The sequence below is a fragment of the Scophthalmus maximus genome, chromosome 3, assembly GCF_022379125.1.
Source record: "Scophthalmus maximus strain ysfricsl-2021 chromosome 3, ASM2237912v1, whole genome shotgun sequence".
Lineage (NCBI taxonomy): Eukaryota > Metazoa > Chordata > Actinopteri > Pleuronectiformes > Scophthalmidae > Scophthalmus > Scophthalmus maximus.
This window is the reverse complement of record NC_061517.1, coordinates 24,918,182-24,938,397: the sequence shown is the minus strand read 5'-3', so window position 1 is coordinate 24,938,397 and position 20,216 is coordinate 24,918,182. Positions and strand designations below refer to the sequence as shown.

Sequence of the window (20,216 nt, the reverse complement as noted above, 5' to 3'; positions counted from 1 at the left end):
TGATAATCGATTAATTGGTTCAATTAATTAATTTAATAGTTTTTATGGGGGGAAAAGTCAAAATTCTTGCTCCTCTATAACAGTGAACTAAATATCTTTGGTGTGAGGAAAAAATAAATCATCACCTTGGGGTCTGGGAGACACGATCGACATTTTTCACCATTTTACGGACCAAACAACTAATTGATTAATCGAGAAAATAATCCAAAGATTAATCGATAATGAAAATAATCGTTAGTTGCAGCCCTACTCCTACATCATAAACTCTGTGCAGCGACTGGGCATGTTTCCTTTATTTATTTATTTTGAGTTTTCAGGATCTGACCAGTAGGTGGCGGCTATGGGACATCGATGTTTCCCAACTGCTTATAAAAACGTGAGAAGAAGAAGAAACACGCCGCGAGTCCCGCACCGTGATTGGCCCAAACTCTACGCGAGTAAAAAACCGTCACACCCCGGAAGAATGACATGTTTATTGAAGCGAACGTTTGAGGTGAGTGGAGATGTTCTGTGAACTTGTTTTGCCTAAGAATGAACGAACAGTTTGTTCTTGTTGAGGAGACGCACACGTCGCTTTAGCCTCGTCGGAGCCTCTTTGCTACAATAACTTACAGCAAACTCTCTTATTAACCTGATAATATTGATGACATGACAGTCGGGAGTCTTGTGTGTTTGTGCTTCAGGGCTTCCGGTCATCTTTTTCTTCCGAGGACTCATTTTAGTGTAACACCGCTTCTGTTTGGGCTCTGTGCTGTTGGCCACAACTCAAACCTTCTACTCGTTTTCCACGTGAAGGAACTAAGGCTTGAGTGTTTTGTTTGAAATGTCCCGGTGGTTAACTTCCAGCCCTCAGCTGTGGATCAGTGCCCCGTGACGAATATTTTAATATCGGCTATTGATGTTACACAGATACTACACCGGGTAGACACAGCACTTCCGCCTGAACAATTTTAATTGACTGGTAAAAAAGAAAAAGAAAAATCATGAGACCCCTGACCTCTGGGGGCCCTGGTTCAGGGCCATCCACACATGTGCTAGGGGCCATGTTAATACATTATTATAAGTAGCAATTACTCTGTGCTGGGAATTGCCAAATTGTGACAGAAATGTTTGTATTTGTAACAGGGTTCCTACGCAAATTTGATTTGAGTAATTTCCAGCTCTGGATAAGTCTGGGAAAAGAGTTTGGAAAAATATTTGTGTTTCAAAGCTAAAGTCTAAACAGACGTGAATCCAAATATTTTAGAATTCCAACGATCAGTGATAACCGTCGCCATAGCTACGCATTCTTCATACAGTATCTCATGATTCACATATGACATTGCATTATTTAGATGATCCTGATGACAGCTATTTATTTTCAAATGTGTCATTGGTTGATGATAAATACACATTTACCCAAAATCGCTGAGTTTAAATATCATTATTTTAATATGAGAATCAGTCCTAGAACAGATAACGTCGGAATTGGACGTTTCAATATTTCAATATCAATCTGCACATACACATCACAAGTAGCTTTCTGGAGAAACCGTGACTTCCTGTGTATGAAGTACACGGTCAAAATGTAAAAATGTTTATAGTTGGATTTTTGACTGATTTATTTACAGAATAATATTAACTTAAATGGTAATATTATATAAAATAACTTATATTAATTTATATAATAATATCTACTGAACAAACATCTAGCTATTTGTACTCTGATGTCATATATGGTTTGAAAAATCTACAGAGAAGAAAGAACATTTCAGTCTGGAATTTTGAAATCAGACGTGTAGGAACCCTGTTGTAATGTATTTACTTAATTTACTTGAATATTTTACCAATTTTATGATGGTTATTCACTCACTTATACCTCCACTGTAATTTTGAAGCTATGGATTTTATACATTCACACACACACACACACACATAAATACCAACCACTGAGCCTTGAGCATCCATATGTTTGCCAGGTATCTTAATGCAAAAAAGATACAAACGTTGAATGGACCATAATGGCGTCTTACTTTGAAGAACATGACTGTGAGCCCACTAACCCAGAGGAACAGTACCGTCAGAACGCCCTGCTCGAGCTGGCCAGGTGAGACCGAACACACGTTACCCAAGATGATGCTGTATGTATGTTGATGCACAGTGATCTGACCGGCTGTGGATCTTTATGTGAAGGTCTTTGATGCAGGGCTTGGACCTGCTCGACTCGGGCGTGTTTGACTTGTCAGACTGGGACCAACGTCTCCCGCCTCCGGCTGCCAAGACCGCCGTGCAGACCCTCACCGTGGTAGTCATCTCTCCAGAACAAGCAGGTGACAGACGTGTGCGCCAGTAGAATCAAATGTGTTTTACATTCACATTTATGACTAGTCATTTCTTTTTTTTTTACTGACATCCTGCAAATGTTGTGGAAGAAACCGATGAGAGCAGTGGTTGCATGCAGGCTAAGAGAGAGTTGGCAGACAACAGAAAATAGTTTGTATCTGAGAATAGATATTTTTCCCCCCTCAGTTGCTCCTATAAAACCTCTGAATACTGGGCCTGGGTATAGCAGTGTGAGCATGAAACATGCATATGCAGGAAAATAACAAAATTCCAAGGATTTGATCAAGCTTTTGAATTTTTCTTTCTCACAGACAAAGGTGTGAAGTGTCCAGTTTGTTTGCTGGAGTTTGAGGAACAAGAAACGGTTCGTGAGATGCCCTGCAAACACCTTTTCCACTCGGGGTGTATAATGCCCTGGCTGGGCAAGGTAAAGCATGTGAATTTATCATTTATTACCTACACAAAATGTGGCAGTACACACTTAAATTCCCTGATTTTTCTGATTTATGATTGGGGTTTTGCGTTTTAAAATCTGTAGACCAACTCCTGTCCACTGTGTCGACTGGAACTGCCAACTGACAATCCAGAGTATGAGGAGTTTAAGAAAGATAAGGTGAGCATGAATATGCATTAAGCTTTCAAACTGTGTTCACTAGAACATCAGACATTGGCTGATGTTTTTTTTTCCATTCTTGTCCTGTAGGAGAGAAGAAAACAGAGAGAACACCGGCTGGAGGATCTACACGGAGCCATGTACACATGACGTGACGATGCTGCGGTGCAAGTTGGTAGCACAGTGACATATTTTACGGAAAATTATAAAAGTATAAATGAACAAAAAAAGAGAAAGCTTCAGGGAATACATAATGCTGCATTCGTGCCATTTCGTGCAGAATGTGATTATAAGCATGTAGCTGGTAAAACATTTGTCAGCCTCATATTTGTAACTATGAGAAATATCTATAGTGTCTATCCATTAGCAAAATATAATAATGGAACTATCAAGAAATGAAAATGCTTACGTCATCAGGAGCTCCTTGTAAATCAAATCCAATATGACAAATTTCTAACAGTAAAAAATAGCTAGTCTAATATTCAATATATGTATCCGTTGTGACCGTCAGCATTTGGTGATAAACCTGGTGGACTGACGAGGGTCCTCTCCCGTGTGAGAGTCGGAGGGTTCAGAGTCATTGAAAATGAAAATGCAAATTGGGCAAAAAAAATTTTCTCATTAGTTAGAATGAATATTTTAAGACGAGACTTTCCTCTCTGAAGCTCCTCACTTCAGTCTCTTTGTTCCTTTTCTTTCTTTTTTTCATAAATCCATGAGCTTTAAATGCATTAAAAGAAAAATCTGTTCATCTGTTTTTGTTCAATGAATATGAATTATTTAAAGATAAAAATATATTTAGCAGTGAATCACAAAAGTATTTAAATCAGAATTTTGATTTTCAATAGCAGCCCAGCAGTATAATTAAATAATAATAATGGTATGCGCTTCCATTTCTGGGTCCTCGTTAAAGATGGGTCCAAAAAAAAAGAAATGTCAAAAATGAATTATATTTTCACACCTGACCTAACTCTTATCTCTCTCTTAACGAGAGCCACAGAAGACATGTTACGACTGGGGGAGTTGTAACACGTCCGACTCATGTGTTAAGCTGTTTTCCCCCCTGACCTCGTCCCACAATACACAAAAACAATAGTCTGGATTCTTTCGACGGGGACTTGGGTCTGGTGACAGTGCCCGTGTGTAGACCGATGCCCTGCTCCGACACTTTTTAACCAGCAGTATGTATAGTATGTTGGCCCTTCTTAATGTCGCGTGCTTTGTCAAAAGTTGTTTCTATTTCTGCTTGCAAATAAATACACCTTTTTTAAATATATTTTTAAAAAACGTAAAAGTCTCTGATATGACACGACACTGTGTGTCCATCTAACTGTCTAACATTTTGCATTCTGTGTTTCAAGCATCAACTTAAAACTTTCGATAGTCATACAAAAACAAAGAGTGTTTACAGAAGAGCCCGTGCAAAAAACTGCTAATAATTTAGCATTTTTATTTCATATTTGAATATAAATCTCTGTCAAATGAAAATACCTAAATGATAGACAAATCATTAAATATTTACAGAATTTATTTTAAAAAATGAAGAAAAAAAGGAAACAAGAATCTGTGTTGACTCGTTTTCAGGGAATCGCGACTCCTCCGGTATCGTTCTGCAACATACTTTTTCAAACGGGGAGGAAATGAGACAAATCCATTTTTGTAGTTTCTGTGTTGCAACACGTGTTCGGGTCAGGCAATCTTTTGTAATACAGGACTCTCCCACGATCAGACGCACCACATGAAATGCTTACGGAGGAGCACGTTTTGACAGAAAATAAAATAAGAAAAGTATGTAAAACACACCGTGAAACTTTGGGGCTATGAAAGATGGTGATACAGTTAAAATCTGGCCCTGATGTGAGGGCTCACACGAGCTGCCATTTGTCGTCACGCCTCGTGACTTGGTTACAGTATGGTGAAAAAAAAAAGAGGCTACATTTGAACACAAAGTAACAAAAATTCACAACATAATCCCCGGGCACAGTACGAGGGATAAGGCTTTAAACCAGTGCACTCGCACAAATTCATACACCTGCTGCAGCCACACAGAAAATCAATCACAACTTTTTTTTTTGGCATGATCACAGAACGAGACATGATCGCTGCAGTCCCGGAAAGAATGAGTTTAACTGGTTTCGCATGAAAAGTAACAAAAAACAGACCTGACGCATGATTACCCATCTTGTGCCGCAGCTGATCCACTGACCTGTCGAGTGCCGACGCTTGTTGCGACTGATCTTTGTGGATCGCTGAGCCCCTGTCATGCTATATTGAAATACTTTACTCGACCTCAAACCATTGTGAGACGGAGAACATGTTGGAACTCTAGTTGGCGTTTTTCCATAAACATGTGCTGGCTTGGCTCGGCACGGTTTGGCACGACTTGTCTGCGCGGCAGGAGTTTGCTTTTCCATCACAGCGGGGCGACCTAGTCGTGGGTGTGCTCTCGACCGAAGATGCGCCACCCTGAGTTGATGACGTATGAAGCCCTTGCCACTTTTGCTTTTTTACTTTTGCCTTGTGCAACGTCCGTTGGTACGGCTCACAATGGATTTCCAGGCTGTTGTTTTGATTTTGCTCGGCATCTACTGAAGAAGGGATGACGCAATGGAGCAACAAGAGCTCGAGGGAGATGTGGCTATCGTTCAACATTTTTATAGAAAGAAGACGAAGAAGAACCAGAGAGTAAAAATAGCTTGGCGACGTTAAAGTAGAATAGCTCAGGGTGATGGCGCTGAATAATGATGACGCCACCTGACGTCAGCGCAGCCCGTTTGGAGGAGGGGGCCAGCTTATTTGGCCCACACCAGAGAAAGTCCATACCGGGCGCAGCACAGCGCAGTAAGCGCGGTAATGGAAAAGCAAATCGGCGCGGTTTGGCTCGGCACGGCCAAAAGTGCCAGTGGAAAAGGGCCAAAGCTTTCACCGTTAAACATAAACGAAATAACACAGGAGGTAGGTGAGGTGACCTTTTGAACATGTGTATTGCTGGCATCCGTTGGTTGGACAGTTTTGAAATGTATGAACACGACGCAGAGGGCAGAACACTCTAATCTGTGTGAAGAAACACAGCTCACAGAGAACTAACTCGCCCACATAGCGAGAGTCTAACCTACATTGTGGTCGTCAGCTTGAGTTTGAGCAGTGGTTGTCACACGTCCTTCACTTTGACAGGAATTGGCAACAAAAAAAGAAATATACAAAAAAAACCTCAACATGTGACACACTTTCACTTCAGTCTACGACCCTGAACACTATCGTCTGGTCGTAACATTGTATAGACACCGTTGTGAAGCGGTGAGGTTTGTGGCACAAGCTTTTCAAGCATCAGAATTCCCCGTCTCTGTAATCACTGAGCAGGCTTCACGTCACTTCCACTTTAACGGAAAAACTCACGCAAGGCTTCCGACCGGAATCAAAATCAGTGTGTGCGACAACTACTGTGGTTATTCTGGAAACTGAGCGTAGCGTTACTTCAGTTAGGCCACAAGGTCGAGCTCAGCCACGATCCCGGGACAAGGTGACAGTGGAGATCTCTATGCCAGCCCACATCAGCTGACTGCTCCCGAGAGTGAGCGAGAGAGCGAGAGCGAGAGCGAGAGCGAGAGAGAGAGAGAGAGAGAGCGAGCTACTTGTGTTTGTCGACCCCTCGTCCTTGGCAGATTGACTGCATTACGGAACGGCATTAGCGGTCTGAAGCAGAGGAATACGTTCACGGGGAGAGAGACGTTCCATCCAGCTCCGCGGGGGCAGGAGAGTAGCACTATCATGTCAACTTTGTCCATCATCCAGTAGCTCTGGCAGCGCCCTCCTCAACCTCAAGTTCAACAGTGGCGTTGCCGACCGATGACGTCACTCGAACAGCTTCGAGGGCATCACAGTCCCGTGGAGAGTGCGGGGAACTGCAATCAATTATTTTTCTTTTTATCCTCTCGCTGTTGCAATTTCTCCAAATCTGAGAAGCCCAAATCAAAGCAGCTACTGTACAGACAATCATCCTCCATTCTCAGTCAGTTTCGAAGGAGCCTGTCAACTTTCCGCCCTCCCCCTCTCTGATAATACCGAGGCCTGCCGCCAGACTACTAAACTGCTCATTCGCTCAACATTTGAGCAGCAAAGACCGCATCGCTATATCTCCTGTTTCAACCATAGACTGGGTATAAAAAAAGAACGTGGTCACCGGGTCCGGAAAGTGAAGCCAAGTGCCTGAAATCTGTCTTCTCTCGAATGACCAGCAGAGACTTGTCAGAGACTTGTCAGAGACACCGGGTAAATGAAACCATCCCTGTCATAACATCAAGTGGGCATGCAGATCTTGCAGAGTCATCAACATGTAATGCAGAGTTATGACATTAATTGGGCGCATGGAAGTAGAGCCATCCTTCTCCGATAACATATCTTACAAGTTTTGATTCTAAACATTATCATCGAAATCATCTGTAGCCAACATCCACCCACCCACCTCCGATGCAGGCTCTGTTCTGTGCTGGGGATCTTTAAATGCTCTCCCGCATGGAAGGGTAGGGAGATGCTCTCCCTACCTCAGGCTTTCTCAGGAGGTCCCAGAACAGAGCCATACCTTTTGCTATTATTGAAATTAATACATTTTCTCTATAGTGGTCCAGACTGAAATGTGTAAGTCGGATTACAATTGTACTACAAGCTGCAGGTCACATTCTTTTGAACATAGAGCCCCGGGTTCAGCTCCAACACACTGTAAAAGGCATCGTTCACTCCAGTGGAGTGTAAATTATCAGACGACTGATGGCGATTATTGCACCGGACACTAAATAGAAGGTAGCATTAAAACGTAACTGTTACGACAGAAGTCGTCGGATCATGCAAATCGTGGGACGATGACAGAGATTCTCGGTTAAAAGTGATTGAGGTGCACATGGTCGTAGTCATGGCGACAAGTTTTTGGGAGTAATCCTGCGCTCACGTGTCAGTGAGAGGATCATGACCTCAGAAATTACAATGGCTCAAGATACACATACATACTTTGTGAAAAATAAAAAATGCCATCAACATTTTGGCATTCAAATCATTTGTGCAACCAAATCAAATTGTTGATTGAAAATTCCATTATTGATTAATGCTCGATTGGTCTTAAAGGGCCAAATGCTTTTACAACCTGTAAAACATGACAAAACTGTTTTAACTATTCACATCTCAAACATTCTGTGTTTTCTACTCGCTACGCAAACGCAAAAATTGTAATTCTCTCGTTCGAAAAAAAAGTGTGCCGTGCAGAGATACGTTAAAGGCCAAAAACAGGTGGGCCACACAAAAGCACTGGGTAGATGATGGAGGAGTGGATGGGGAGGGAGAATAAACCTTGTGCGTTCAAGTAATTTACATTTCCACCAGTAACACATTCATTTAAAAAAAAAAAACGACAACAAAAAGAATCTACTCAAGTGAAGAACTGCCAAAATCAACAGCCGTCTTAGAAAACATTCATGGTTCCCGCATTCAAACTGGCTCCACACATTCAACCCTCCTTGCAACACGGCTGCAGACGACGTCACAGGCCATGTGACTGCAGGGGTTTGCACCAATGTTGGGAGGGGAAAAAAAACAACAACAGCATAGTTTGTATAGATGTAACAACCTGGTGTCGGTTCAACGGTTAAAGATATCACAACTTACTCTCGTCCTCCACATGCTGCAGAGACAGTTGACTCCTTTGGGCAGTGCTGCAGAGCTACAACATGGCTATGCTCTCCGGGGTACAGTTGAGATGTGTGGATGTGCTGCTCCCCCCGGGGGACTTGAGGCCCTTGGTCACCCCGCCCAGTGTCGAGCCCTGGGCCCTGGGGCCCATGATCACGCCCGAGCCGTGGTGACACTGCTGCAGGCCCGCCAATATGGTCTCGCTGGTAACGGTACGAAACTCGTAGGTGAAGGTGCCGTAGAAAACCAGGATGTCGACCGTGAAGATCCACTCGCAGATGGCGGCGGCGTGCTGCAGGATGAAGCTCTCGTGGATGAAGAAGATGCCACCTGAGAGGGGGGACGGGTTAAGGAGGACAAACATCTGAGAGACAACACCGAGCTGATGCTTCGCAGAAGGGGGAAACGAAAGTGAGCCCTAACACGTGTTAGCAGCGCAAAAGAATCAAAGCTAGAGAAGCGAAAAAGAAGAAAACAAAAGGTCTCTCCAGATTTATCAGCATACCACCACCACGATGACTAGACTGTGAGGGCACTGATCTGAGGAGGGCGAGGTGCAGCCATTACATGGTGAATAGAGCAATGCGGGAACCTCGACAAGCTATTCCTTCATTTTGAACCACACCACAGTCTTATCACTAGAGACATAGATGAGAGACAAGATATAATATGATAAACAGCAACAGTAATTATTTCCTAATGAATCACTGAGTAGCAGATGTGTTAAAGGAACAACACTTCTTCAAGGTTCAACTTTTGACTCCTCTTGACTAAATTCTTACTAATTCCCAGAAGCTATTATTAGAAATGAACATGAACAAGGAAAATGTTCTGAAGCAATTTTGCAGACACTTTGCTGTTCTCATACGATGGACGTGTTTTCCAGCATTCTCACATGGGCTCAATCTGAAATTGGTGCAACTGGTGCAACTTTTGCGGACTTTCACATACAGCCCCTTCAGAGAAATTCAGGAAAATGTGCGGACCTCGGTGAATGTCTCGTTGGCCCTGAGAGCTCACAGCACTGCAACGCATGTAAATAGACAAAACACAAGCAAAACATCTTCATCAATTTGACAACACATGCGCAGCATTTAGAAAACGCACTGCAAACACCGCAACACATAACATCAAGGAAAAGCGCTGCAAATAGACCGCAATGAAACAGATGTGTTTCCAGAGGACACTTTAAAGTGATGCACACGTCTGGACACGCGGATTTTGGCTTGCAGCGCTTTTACGGTTCTTCAAATTACAAGCAAAAGGCTAACCCTAGTTCAGCAGCAGATATCTGCAATAGGCTAATATCTGAATCACCTGATCACAATGTTAAACTTAATCAAAAACACTTATTTTTCTCATTTTCCAACACCACTGACAGAAAGAAAACCGTAATGATGCTGTGAATCAAAATCGTGTCCAGACGTGTGCATCACTTCTCAGTGTCCTCTGGAAACACTTGTGTTTCGTTGTGGCAAAGCTTTTTCTTAATGCTGCGCATGTGTTGTCAAATTGATGTTTTCTTAATTTGCTTGTGTTGTGTCTATTTGCAGTGGTGTGAGCTCTCAGGGCCACCGTACATTCCAGTTTTCTAAGCTCATACTACATCAGGGCCCTTAAACTGGATGACAGAGGTTATTAACTGTAACAGTTACACCTTCCTTTCTAAATACGACGCGGTGAAAGAGTGATGTACTCACATACTTGAACGAAATTATGATAATCCAAACATTTTCATTAATTAAACATATATGTGAACAGCAGGGTGAAGGATACTGAGGACGACGGAGACCATGGCTCCCAGTGCCAGTGTCACCCGGAAATGGGTCATCCAGTAGTCCAGGGCAGTGACAGCTGCACGGTAGGTGAGCACACACTGCAGACACACAAACAGCAGCCCTGCTGGGAAGGCCACACCAGCGCCCACATAGTGCACGGACTTGGCATGATCCACCTGTCAGGAACAGAAAGGCATAGTTGGAGTGATTGTTCAAGGAGAAAAGGGTTTGAATTGAATTACGCATGTTCACGTCATCAGTGCTGAAATGTACCTGGAAGTTTCCCACCATGACCAGACCCACAGCGTTGATGCAGCCAAAAACCAAGGCGCTGGTGTTGACCCAACATTGCTGGCTGTGCTCGATCACCTGGGCGTAGCGCAGAAGGCACACCATCACCACTGCAGGACGTGAGAGAAGACAACATGTTAACACTGCATCTGTAACATAAAAAATCATTTATACTCCACATTAAAAGCCTTTTGATTGAAATGAGCAGATTTTTTTCCTGTTTGAACACATTTTCTCGATGGAATTTGATCACGTGCTACTTTGTTCCAAAGACTGAGGGTGCGGTCGAATTGTCAAATTTGCTTAGAAAGTTTCCTAAATCCTGAAATTACCCAAAGTAATTCACCAGCAGCCATGATAACAGCTGTTCGGATTCTCTAAATGCTTAGGAAAGGTGCTTCAGTGCTTCCTTCCCTATCTCCTTTAGCAAAGGGTACACTGGACTTTTCTATGCGAAAGGAAAGGCACAACATAGAGGTGGTGGACAGAAGCTGTGACCACACTCATTATGCTGATGTTAGACTCAGAAATATATGTTGTGTCAACTATTGACATCTCTGGTTTCGTGGGAAGGACGTTTTCTAGGCAGGTTTATCATCACTGAAAACTGTAAACTTGCAGCTCGCCGTCTGTTACAGTACATATCAGTAAGGCAGTAAAACACAGATCGACAACATCATAATTTACCAATCGTAAGGAAGTCAAAGATCTAATGCATCATAACTACAGCAGAGGAGAGTAAACATGCAACGACAGAAACAAAATCTAGAAACAAAAAGTCAGAGGAAACAAATTTGTTGTTGACTCGGAAAAATGGAAATGTATTGTTTATGAGAAGGATGTTGATGTGAATAATGATGCGATAGTGAAAACAGCAGGAGAGAGATTAAATTAAGGGTGGGGCTGGGGGGGGGGGCGTACTGAGTGGTGATAAAACAAGATAGGCTGAGGAGTAATGGAGGGAGGCCACATTGGGTTCGTGCAGGGGAGAGGACACGGGGGGAAGTGGAAGGAAAACCACAGCCGCATTCATTATTGATTAGAGAGCACAGGCTATTTCCAGCCACTTTCATATCTCTTGGAGGTTAGTGGCTGACGTCTGCGGGTGCCACGACGGACTGATAGCGCACGCAGCGTTAAATACTTCTCACCTCGACTGTACTCAGTAATTGTGTCTGTACACGGGGGCAGAGGGCGGCGGTCTAATTTTTCACACCGCCCAAATCTTTGTGGAATACAGTTTAACATGTTTTTTGGCGTCGGTTAGTTCACTTCGTAGAGCCAGCCGGCACCCGGTGTACGGAGGCACGGTCCTCCTGCAGCAGCCGCAGTTTCGACTCCAACACCGGCCCTTTGCTGCACTTTCCTATCAATAAATGCTTAAAAATGCCCGAAAAAATATATCTAGAACTATGTTTAGAAAAAAGAAAAAAAAGTTTTACATGTTATTATCATACTGCAAAAGTTAAAGCCCCAGTGTATAATTTCTGTAATTTTCTGGCGGCATCTGGTTGCAAACTGCAACCAACCGAGTACCCGACAGTGGATACTTTATGGTGGCTCACCGCTAATTCCATTTCAAAGGAAATGCGACGTATTCTGGACCATTTTGTGCAACAACCGTATTCAACACGACCTAACAAATATGGAGACTCACACGGAGGTTGGGTCCACCTCATGTAACTATATTTAACTCATTCAGAGTTGACAAAAAAACATTGGTGATTATACATATATGGACACATAGTTATGGACAATATATTCAATTTCTGTGAATAAGTTCTTCTAAATATTACACACTGTAGCTTTAAAGAATAGTTAATTGACTCTTAAAAAACAGTATCAATGGAAATGGTTTAACTTTTAATTCCCCCCTTTGTTGTTTTTAAAATGTTTCAAGCCCGCAAGATTTTTTTAAATATAGGACAGAGCAAGAGCCAGCTTGCCAGCCTTTATGCTAAGCTAAGCTAACCATCTCTTGCTTGCCATACTGTTCCTGTATACTATAAACAAAGTAGTCTGGCACGCATGACATCTTTTAACCACATGACTGTCTGAGTGTGTGCGCGCGCGCGTGCGTAAACTCAGTTAGAACGAGGTCTCACCCATGAAAGCTCCAACGTTGCCAATCAGGCTGAACAAGCAGCTTTCAGGAGGGAAAGAGCCACATTTACTGTAGGACGTGAAGACAGAACAACTCTCAGTATCAGAGGGAACAGATATACATGTAATCACAGTGCCACAGTTACTGTGTCAGTTTTTTACCGATGTAAAAACCTGACAGGACTAAATAAAGTGACTATAATTGAAGATATGTGAAATACACTTCTTAGTTCAACAATGTAAGAGGATGTGAAATCCCTTTGCTCAGATATCTTGATGACTTTTCCTACACTGCTAATAGGCCTACAAGTCTCATGATGACTTTTTAACAAGAGTGCTTTTGTACTTGTCTGTGGTTGAATGCGTGGCTGTAATAAAAAAAAAATTTGACGTGCGTTAATGACCGTCATAGAGCCACAACATAACTAATTCCTGCCCCTGGGCCTTCGCCGTCACAAAATTGTTTATGTATTCTGCCGAGAAACAGACATGAGGAAGAACATGGGACCTGATGAGGGGGATGTCCTGGATGGTGCAGCATGTCTTCGGGAAGCCTGGCCGGGGAAGGTCGTCTGTGCATGTCACGTTGTAAGACCTGTAGAGGTGACACAACCAGTTCCGTTCATTCCCCTTCCAGTAGCTGTGGAACCGGACTCTGTCCAGGTTTTAACACCCATTTCCTCTTCACTTCATTTCAGACGAACAGAAGAAAAATCACTCACCAGTTATCTATAGGACAAACATGGTGATTCATCACAGCCATGGTATACCTGTGGGGCAAAGAGCAGAGTTATAACCCCTGGCGAAACAAATAGAACCATTGTCAAGAAACACGATCACACTGAGGTAAATGTTGAGGGTTATTCTGCAGGAAAATGACTCACTGGAGCACATGAATGAACTCAAATGGCTTGCTGAAAAAATCTGGGGAAAATCAGCGTGAAATCGGGGCTCGCAAATTGCCACTCGATCGCTATGTGTGAACTAGCAACGACGAGGCCTCGCCGACGTCTTTCGGATATCTAGCAGGCTAAATATCTGGACAAGTTGGGGAACCAGCGGGTGAATGTGAACTGTCAGGTGACATGCAGTGAGTGCGTCAACCTGGAAACCCAGGGGAGGAACTGTAGCACATATTCTTTGCCTTTTCCGTGTTTCTGTTTCTCAAAAAAATCTTACCAATTTGAAAATTGTGTTGTGTGTCCAAGTTGTGTCCTTTGCAATTTGAGTTGCTGACCGTGTAAATAGCGTTGCCGGGCTGAGCCACCTGTGCAATAATGGCAATGAATGAGATGTCAACGTCACTCACACTATCCCTATTCCTGTGATGGAGAAGACCGACAGGCTGAGGGGCAGGACATTCCAGGCAGTCATTGGGCTGGCAGTGAGCTGGCTTTGTCCCAAGCATGGGGTGAGAGGGGGGCTTCGGGCGGGAGCGACGACACAACGGGCGGAGAGATCAGGTTTGGGGCAGGTGGGGGTGTGGGGTCACTTACACACAGGGGAACACACGGGGGTGGGGTGGGGGGCATGAGAGGACAAAAGGGGGAATAGCACAGCTCTTCTGCTCCCACAAGGGCCCTGCAACCTGCAAGAAGAGGAGATTCTGTCAGTAAATGAAAAACACAAAGTCGTGAGCTGCCACAAAATACATCAAATCAACGTGGGAAATTCTGATACGTGTAATAAAATATATTTTCAGGTCATTATGAAACTGTAGCAGGTCAGAGGACGTCAGCGGAGCAGGCAGTACTTCTGTGCACACACAGGTCTGACTGGTCGGGTCTCAAATGCATGCTCAGTGCGTCTTGGGCCCGTTCAGACTTTTGAGAGTATTTTTACAAGTCGTGAGTGTCCTGCGTTTCCTTGTTTGGGTCAATTCAGGCTTTTACAAGTGCCTTCACATGAAGCTGACTTCAAAAGGACAAGGAGCAACATGGACAGTAAACTGCCTAACATCCTCCAGTAAAAGTGGTGACGTAAAACTCAGCCTACGTGTGTTCTCTGCGCCTGCATGACAGGAAGTAACTAATCGATTTTTGTATTTTGTTTCCTATGAAGAGATTTTCTGTGTCATCCTCTTGACAACTTATCTAGAGTTGAAGGTGGTGGACACTAAAACAAAAACTGTGGGTCATGGTTGGAGTCTGAGGCTTTTTTCTTGAATGAACTTCTTGCACTTGCTGTTTACTAGAAATCAAACTTAACTACAGCCCAAATGACACAGACTACACGAGTACAGACAGAACGAGGAGAAACGAACAACGACGTGAAGTGGTGAAGGTACAGTCGGGGCAGCGTTCCCTTGTGAGAATGAGATCCCAGCCAAGGCCAGCTCAGAGTATCATTTTACACATTGTACATTACACATTGTACATTACACAATGTACCGTAACAAGTTTGTCCTTTGCCCCAGAGGGTTAGAAAGACAACTAAGCAAAAAAAATCCAAAAAACAAACAGCTCTTATTTCCAAAGAAAGGCCGAACTCAAAAAAAAAATTGAGACATTTTACAATGTTTATATCTTTCACATATGATTATTGTTGGGGTGCTGGAAAACTTTACACACCACATGTCACAGATGTTGTGGCTGCGACCTTTGTTCCCTTTTGAATTAGAAGTAGTGTGATCTGGGGATTATTTTGTTTGTTTTGTTTTTACATATTTCCTCCCTCGCACAGAAATATATCAATATTGGTCTTTCTCTGAGCTCCGGTTCTTCTGATTAAATTGTTTACTTAATCATTGTTGTCATTCATATATGTTCCTCTCCTGCATATTCAAGTACAGGCTTTTCCTCATGTATTTTAGCATATGTGGAAGTTGCTTCTCTTCCTCCTCTGCATTTTCACACACACACACACACACACACACACACACACACACACACACACACACACACACACACACACAAACACACACACGCACACACGTCATGTGATATATGTTAAATGACATGTAAAAATAGCCCATCAATGACCCAAAAGAGGCGTGAATTGGGAGTTTTGATGCCACCGCTCGGGTCCCTAGACATTTTCAAATTCTATACAGTCACTCAAAGTTTATATTCTTATTAATAAACAAAACATGGAGGCTGAAATGTGCGTCGTTATGCATGCCTTCAATACTACAGACAGAGAGGTCGGGGCAAAAATAATGGCCAAAGCACACATTTTATGGCCTTGGCGAGTAATCACATTTACCTTGAACACATCCCCTATTCAAAACCCCCCCCCCCTGTATTTTAAATTCTTTCAAAATAAAACACCTTGTGATGAAAATTAAATTTGTGGCTGATAAATGAATTGTAAGGGTTCACAAAAATTGAATCACTTTGTGTTTTTGTTAGTTGACAATAGGGCCATTTTCTCATCATCGTGTTTTTGGTTTTTCTTCCAATTTTTTTTTAATTCTGTTTCTGTCCAAAGACCAGCTGACACAACACACAGAACACTAGCTCTGCTTATTGTTGTCTATTATTACACAACGATGATTAGATCGAGCGTGAAAGTTCACCAACGGGCTGCAGCTGAGAGACCGGCAGATACACAGAACACCTTCTATTACATTTCTTTATATACATATACATATATATAGATATATATGTATATATATATATACACATATACATATCCACACACACAGACATATATATATATATATATATATATATATATATATATATATATATATATATATATATATATATATACATACATATATATTCAACTGACCGAACGTGCAGGACACTCAGATGCTAAAGTGTCTTTGTGTGTGTGACTGTACAGGGGGGCCGTTACAGCCCCCACCCCCCCTCAGCCATTCCGAGGAAACACTCGCCACTGCACTAGTTGGACTCAACACAGCTGTTACACTGTATTTTTTTTCATCCCACATCCAGTTATTATTGCTCCACTTGTCCCGCGGTCGACCGAGACACGCGGAGCAGCATCACCTGAGCCCGGCAGCCTGCCAGTTAGCCTCGTTAGCTTCATCCCTAACTAGCCAGTTAGCCTCGCACTTCACCACTTGTCTCGACTTGACACTTGGTTTCCGCTAACCGACGCGACCGGCTGCTAAACGACGGACATTGCGGGGGGGGGGGGGGACCCGGGCACCGACGCTACGGACCCGGCCGGCACACGACGGTGGGTTAGCACCTACCTTCCTCTCACCGTGCCCACCACAGACCTCGACAACCTTGGTTTCCCTTTAAAAAAAGCGATTTTTTTTAGATCCCGGCACATGAGGCTAGCCGCATCATTAACTTCCGCTTGTGCTTTTCAAAATAAGATAAACACAAAAATACTGGAAAGCGTATTCACTCGGACAGAAGAGGTGCCTCCTCCGCCCTCTCCGCTAGTCACGATAAACCGCCTTAGACGTTAGTGTGACTCTAATTAGTTCATTACGTTTTCATATCAGTCCGCCTCGACATCATTGTGTTCGACAGGGAGACTAATGTGAGAACCTTTAATTTCGCACAATCTGCGCAACCTCTGGTTTTATTTTGGTGACATGATGCAGCTCACGCTGTGCGACTTCTTTATGTGTGTGTGTGTGTGTGTGTGTGTGTGTGTGTGTGAGAGGTTTTGTGTGTGTGTGTGTGTGTGTGCGTGCGACATCTGTTTGTGGATTTTTTACTAAGAACCAATTTACAACGAGAAGTTTAAAACGTGTTCAGTTTATGTGTCTCTCTTTAATTCCATGAACAAAATGTCTAAAAAGTAATGGGAATGCATTTTTTTCCACACTATGTTTAAAAGAATGGTGCAAAAAAAAGGCAGTGTTTGTATGTCTGGGTATGTGGAAAGACATATCTGGAATAGGATTTCAAAATTGGGTTGTAGAATTAGTTTTTAGTCATAAAACATCTATGTGTAATTATAAACTGGTCAGACATTTGACGATGTCGCCCTTTATAGACAATACTATGAAGTGAAAATGGCATTTGACATTAGCAACAACTGTAAAATAATAACTTTTATAAATTGGTCTTATTTTTAAAGGGCAAAGCAAGCAAAAAAGAACACAAAAGGAGAAAGAAAGAAAGAAAGGAAGAAAGAAAGAAAAGGATGCACAGCATCTCCACAATGCCTGCACAGTTGTGAAGAATCTGGCCCAAGGTTGAAATAACTTTGACCCCCTGGTCTAATGCCTTTGCTTTTTAAATCAGATGGTATTTTGCTCTCTCTAAGAGCAGCCTCCAGCTGTTACAAATAAGAATGAATTTATTTAACTCAAGAACAAAAGGGAACAAAAATGCTTTAAGATCTTTAAAGATAGTATAAGCACACCACTGTATTTCTGCAGGAGTTGCTGCACGGCCACCCACTCCTGTGCTTCCACCGGTGTGAAACTGCAAATCTTAAAGGCTAATTTAGCTGAGAGCGACTTAACTCCCCAGCATTTGGGTTTTCTTTCTCCAGCTGCTATAGCAGGGAACATAACATATTGCACAATCTAGCAGGACTTTCCTTGTGACATTCTTTTGGCTGTTACTGCAAACTGAAATGAAACACTTGGCACCACCAGTCATAGTCTTAACACTTTCCTCAAGTCTGGAGAAACTTGAGCAATTTACAAGTTGTTCATCTAGGGTTAACCATCTTGTGTTACAAAGTGCAATGACAGAACTTTATTTACAATAGGTTTGGATTCAATTTCGCTGACTGTGATACTGCCATCTGCTGGATTCATCTGTTCACTGCAGCGGGTAACTTGCCACTGATTTTTAATGAAAAATGCTGCTGTGGCACATCTGGTGTGAACACATCGCCTGATGTTCAGATGAGCAAATGTCGCTGCTGCTTCTCTGACAAAGTATCACAAATTCAAACTGACGGTATTTGTAAAGTGAACCCTTGTGGTCTCAATGACAAATTCTGTGAACCTGAGCAACTCGTTCACCATCAGTAATGGCAAATGACTCAGGTCACATGACTAATATGCCATCTATAATCCTGATCTTCTCCAATTTTTTTCACTCATTGTACCTCTACATGGTTAAAAAAAAAGTGTATGCTCATTGGGACATTACAGTATCTATGGAGTCCAGACTGCTATTTGCCCTTTGATAAGTTAAAGGAGCCGAAAAACTTGTGGACTAGGATTTATTATTACTGAACAATCTGCGTTTGGCTGTAACTAACAGGGAGTGTATATTACACAAGGCTTTACAAACCTAAAGGAGGGATTACAATATTCATTCTTTACTAAGCAGCTTTGAATGGAATTTACTCGATCCGTAAATCTTGTGGACGGTATAGTGAAAAGCAGGAGAACCATAGTAGACCTTGAGAGCTGATAATATTGTAAGTATGCACTGCTTACTGGGCTGTCAAAAGGTCAGCAGGGGGGGACAAACTTTGACTCAAAATGTAAATGCACTTCCCCTCTCCTCCTTCACATGGGAACCAGAGTAGGGGTGGTGGGGTGGAGGGGGTTAATCAAAAGCCAAGGTCGTCTGCCTATGCGGGATGGATTCCACATTCGATTGGCACGAGCAGCAATTAAAGGATAATGACATGACATAAAGTTGGACCCTTAAAGCACAGGACTGGGAAAGGTTGATAATTGTAATAGGTCTCGAGCAGGAGCAGTGGTAGGAGGGAGCTGGCCGGCTCGGGGATGATCCACAGAGGGGGAAAAAACAGACGTTGAATCCCAAGACCTGTGCACACAGAAAACTTCACATGTAAGAGCACACGAAAAAGCTGTAGGTCGGAAGCAAAACATAGGTGATTAGAATTACAGGAACGCAAGGGCGACGAAAACACAGAAGCACTACCGAACACGACGGAATTATCTGGCAGAGTAGTGGTGTGAGAAGCAGGCTTTCACGGAGCAGGTTGATGAGGTGACCTTTTTACACTGAGGTCAAGGAATAGTAGACAGGAAGGACAATGCGACCGCACCCCATGTGTGTGGCAGGGGGTGTGGCTGGCATCGCCAGAGGTCGTCATGAGGTCAAGGAAAGGTGTAAAGAGACTTACGAAAAGCCGACAGCGCTGCTCAGAGAATCCGACTCGACTTTCACTAAACTACGTCATCACGCGACGGCGGATGTTGTTGATGCATCTGCTGTGGTAAAACTACAAATTTCCAAAGATTAACTATAAAAAAAGGCAACGGCTCCATCCAGCATTGTATGTGTGTGTTTCACCACCGTGTGACATCAGATGTAAATGCTTTATATGTAACGGTAACTTACATGATGACGTGCGTCTCTTCTGGGTCATATTTATACTCTTCTACTTCTTCTTTGGATTGAATCGCTGCTGCTGCAATGAATTGTGGGTCGTATATCTCTCATTCCTGTCGCATAGGAAGGTCCAGTGTACCCTATGCTGAAGGAGATAGGAAAGGAAGCATTGAAGCACCTTTCCTATGCATTCAGAGAATCCGAACAGCTCTTATCATGGCTGCCGAT

The 20,216-nt window shown here is 42.9% G+C and overlaps 2 protein-coding genes across 3 annotated transcripts; one reads left to right on the top strand and one right to left on the bottom strand.

Annotated features, from left to right (window-relative positions):
* The first annotated feature begins 386 nt into the window (after window positions 1-386).
* On the top strand, window positions 387-4,211 carry rnf181 (ring finger protein 181). The gene is made up of 6 exons (XM_035639859.2): window positions 387-493; window positions 1,959-2,086; window positions 2,173-2,309; window positions 2,634-2,749; window positions 2,861-2,935; window positions 3,026-4,211. Exons 2-6 carry the CDS (start codon window positions 2,001-2,003, stop codon window positions 3,083-3,085), a joined length of 474 nt encoding a protein of 157 aa, XP_035495752.1. The 5' UTR covers window positions 387-493; window positions 1,959-2,000; the 3' UTR covers window positions 3,086-4,211.
* Window positions 4,212-4,364: 153 nt separating this feature from the next.
* LOC118313888 (transmembrane protein 150A-like) lies at window positions 4,365-17,036 on the bottom strand. Of its 2 annotated transcripts, XR_004794540.2 has the most exons (9): window positions 16,949-17,036; window positions 14,093-14,371; window positions 13,506-13,553; window positions 13,292-13,378; window positions 12,786-12,853; window positions 10,663-10,790; window positions 10,388-10,565; window positions 8,588-8,941; window positions 4,365-8,477 (listed from the first exon to the last, which is right to left on the bottom strand). XR_004794540.2 is itself a non-coding variant. In XM_035639858.2 (8 exons), the coding sequence occupies exons 2-8, from the start codon at window positions 14,155-14,157 to the stop codon at window positions 8,643-8,645; spliced, it is 873 nt and encodes a 290-aa protein (XP_035495751.1). In that variant the 5' UTR covers window positions 14,158-14,371; window positions 16,949-17,036; the 3' UTR covers window positions 4,365-8,642. The 2 variants fall into 2 exon arrangements, 1 of the variants encoding a protein (XP_035495751.1); XM_035639858.2 differs by having other exon boundaries at window positions 4,365-8,941.
* Window positions 17,037-20,216: the final 3,180 nt, after the last annotated feature.

Coding starts and splice junctions, on each gene's coding strand:
- LOC118313888 (XM_035639858.2), bottom strand. CDS start 14,157: ATGACTGCCTGGAATGTCCTGCCCCTCAGCCTGTCGGTCTTCTCCATC. Junction 12,854..13,291: donor CAGGACATCCCCCTCATCAG/GTCCCATGTTCT, acceptor CACGTCCTACAG/TAAATGTGGCTCTTTCCCTC. Junction 8,942..10,387: donor CATGGTCTCCGTCGTCCTCA/GTATCCTTCACC, acceptor CCCCCCTCTCAG/GTGGCATCTTCTTCATCCAC.
- rnf181 (XM_035639859.2), top strand. CDS start 2,001: ATGGCGTCTTACTTTGAAGAACATGACTGTGAGCCCACTAACCCAGAG. Junction 2,310..2,633: donor CATCTCTCCAGAACAAGCAG/GTGACAGACGTG, acceptor TCTTTCTCACAG/ACAAAGGTGTGAAGTGTCCA. Junction 2,936..3,025: donor AGGAGTTTAAGAAAGATAAG/GTGAGCATGAAT, acceptor CTTGTCCTGTAG/GAGAGAAGAAAACAGAGAGA.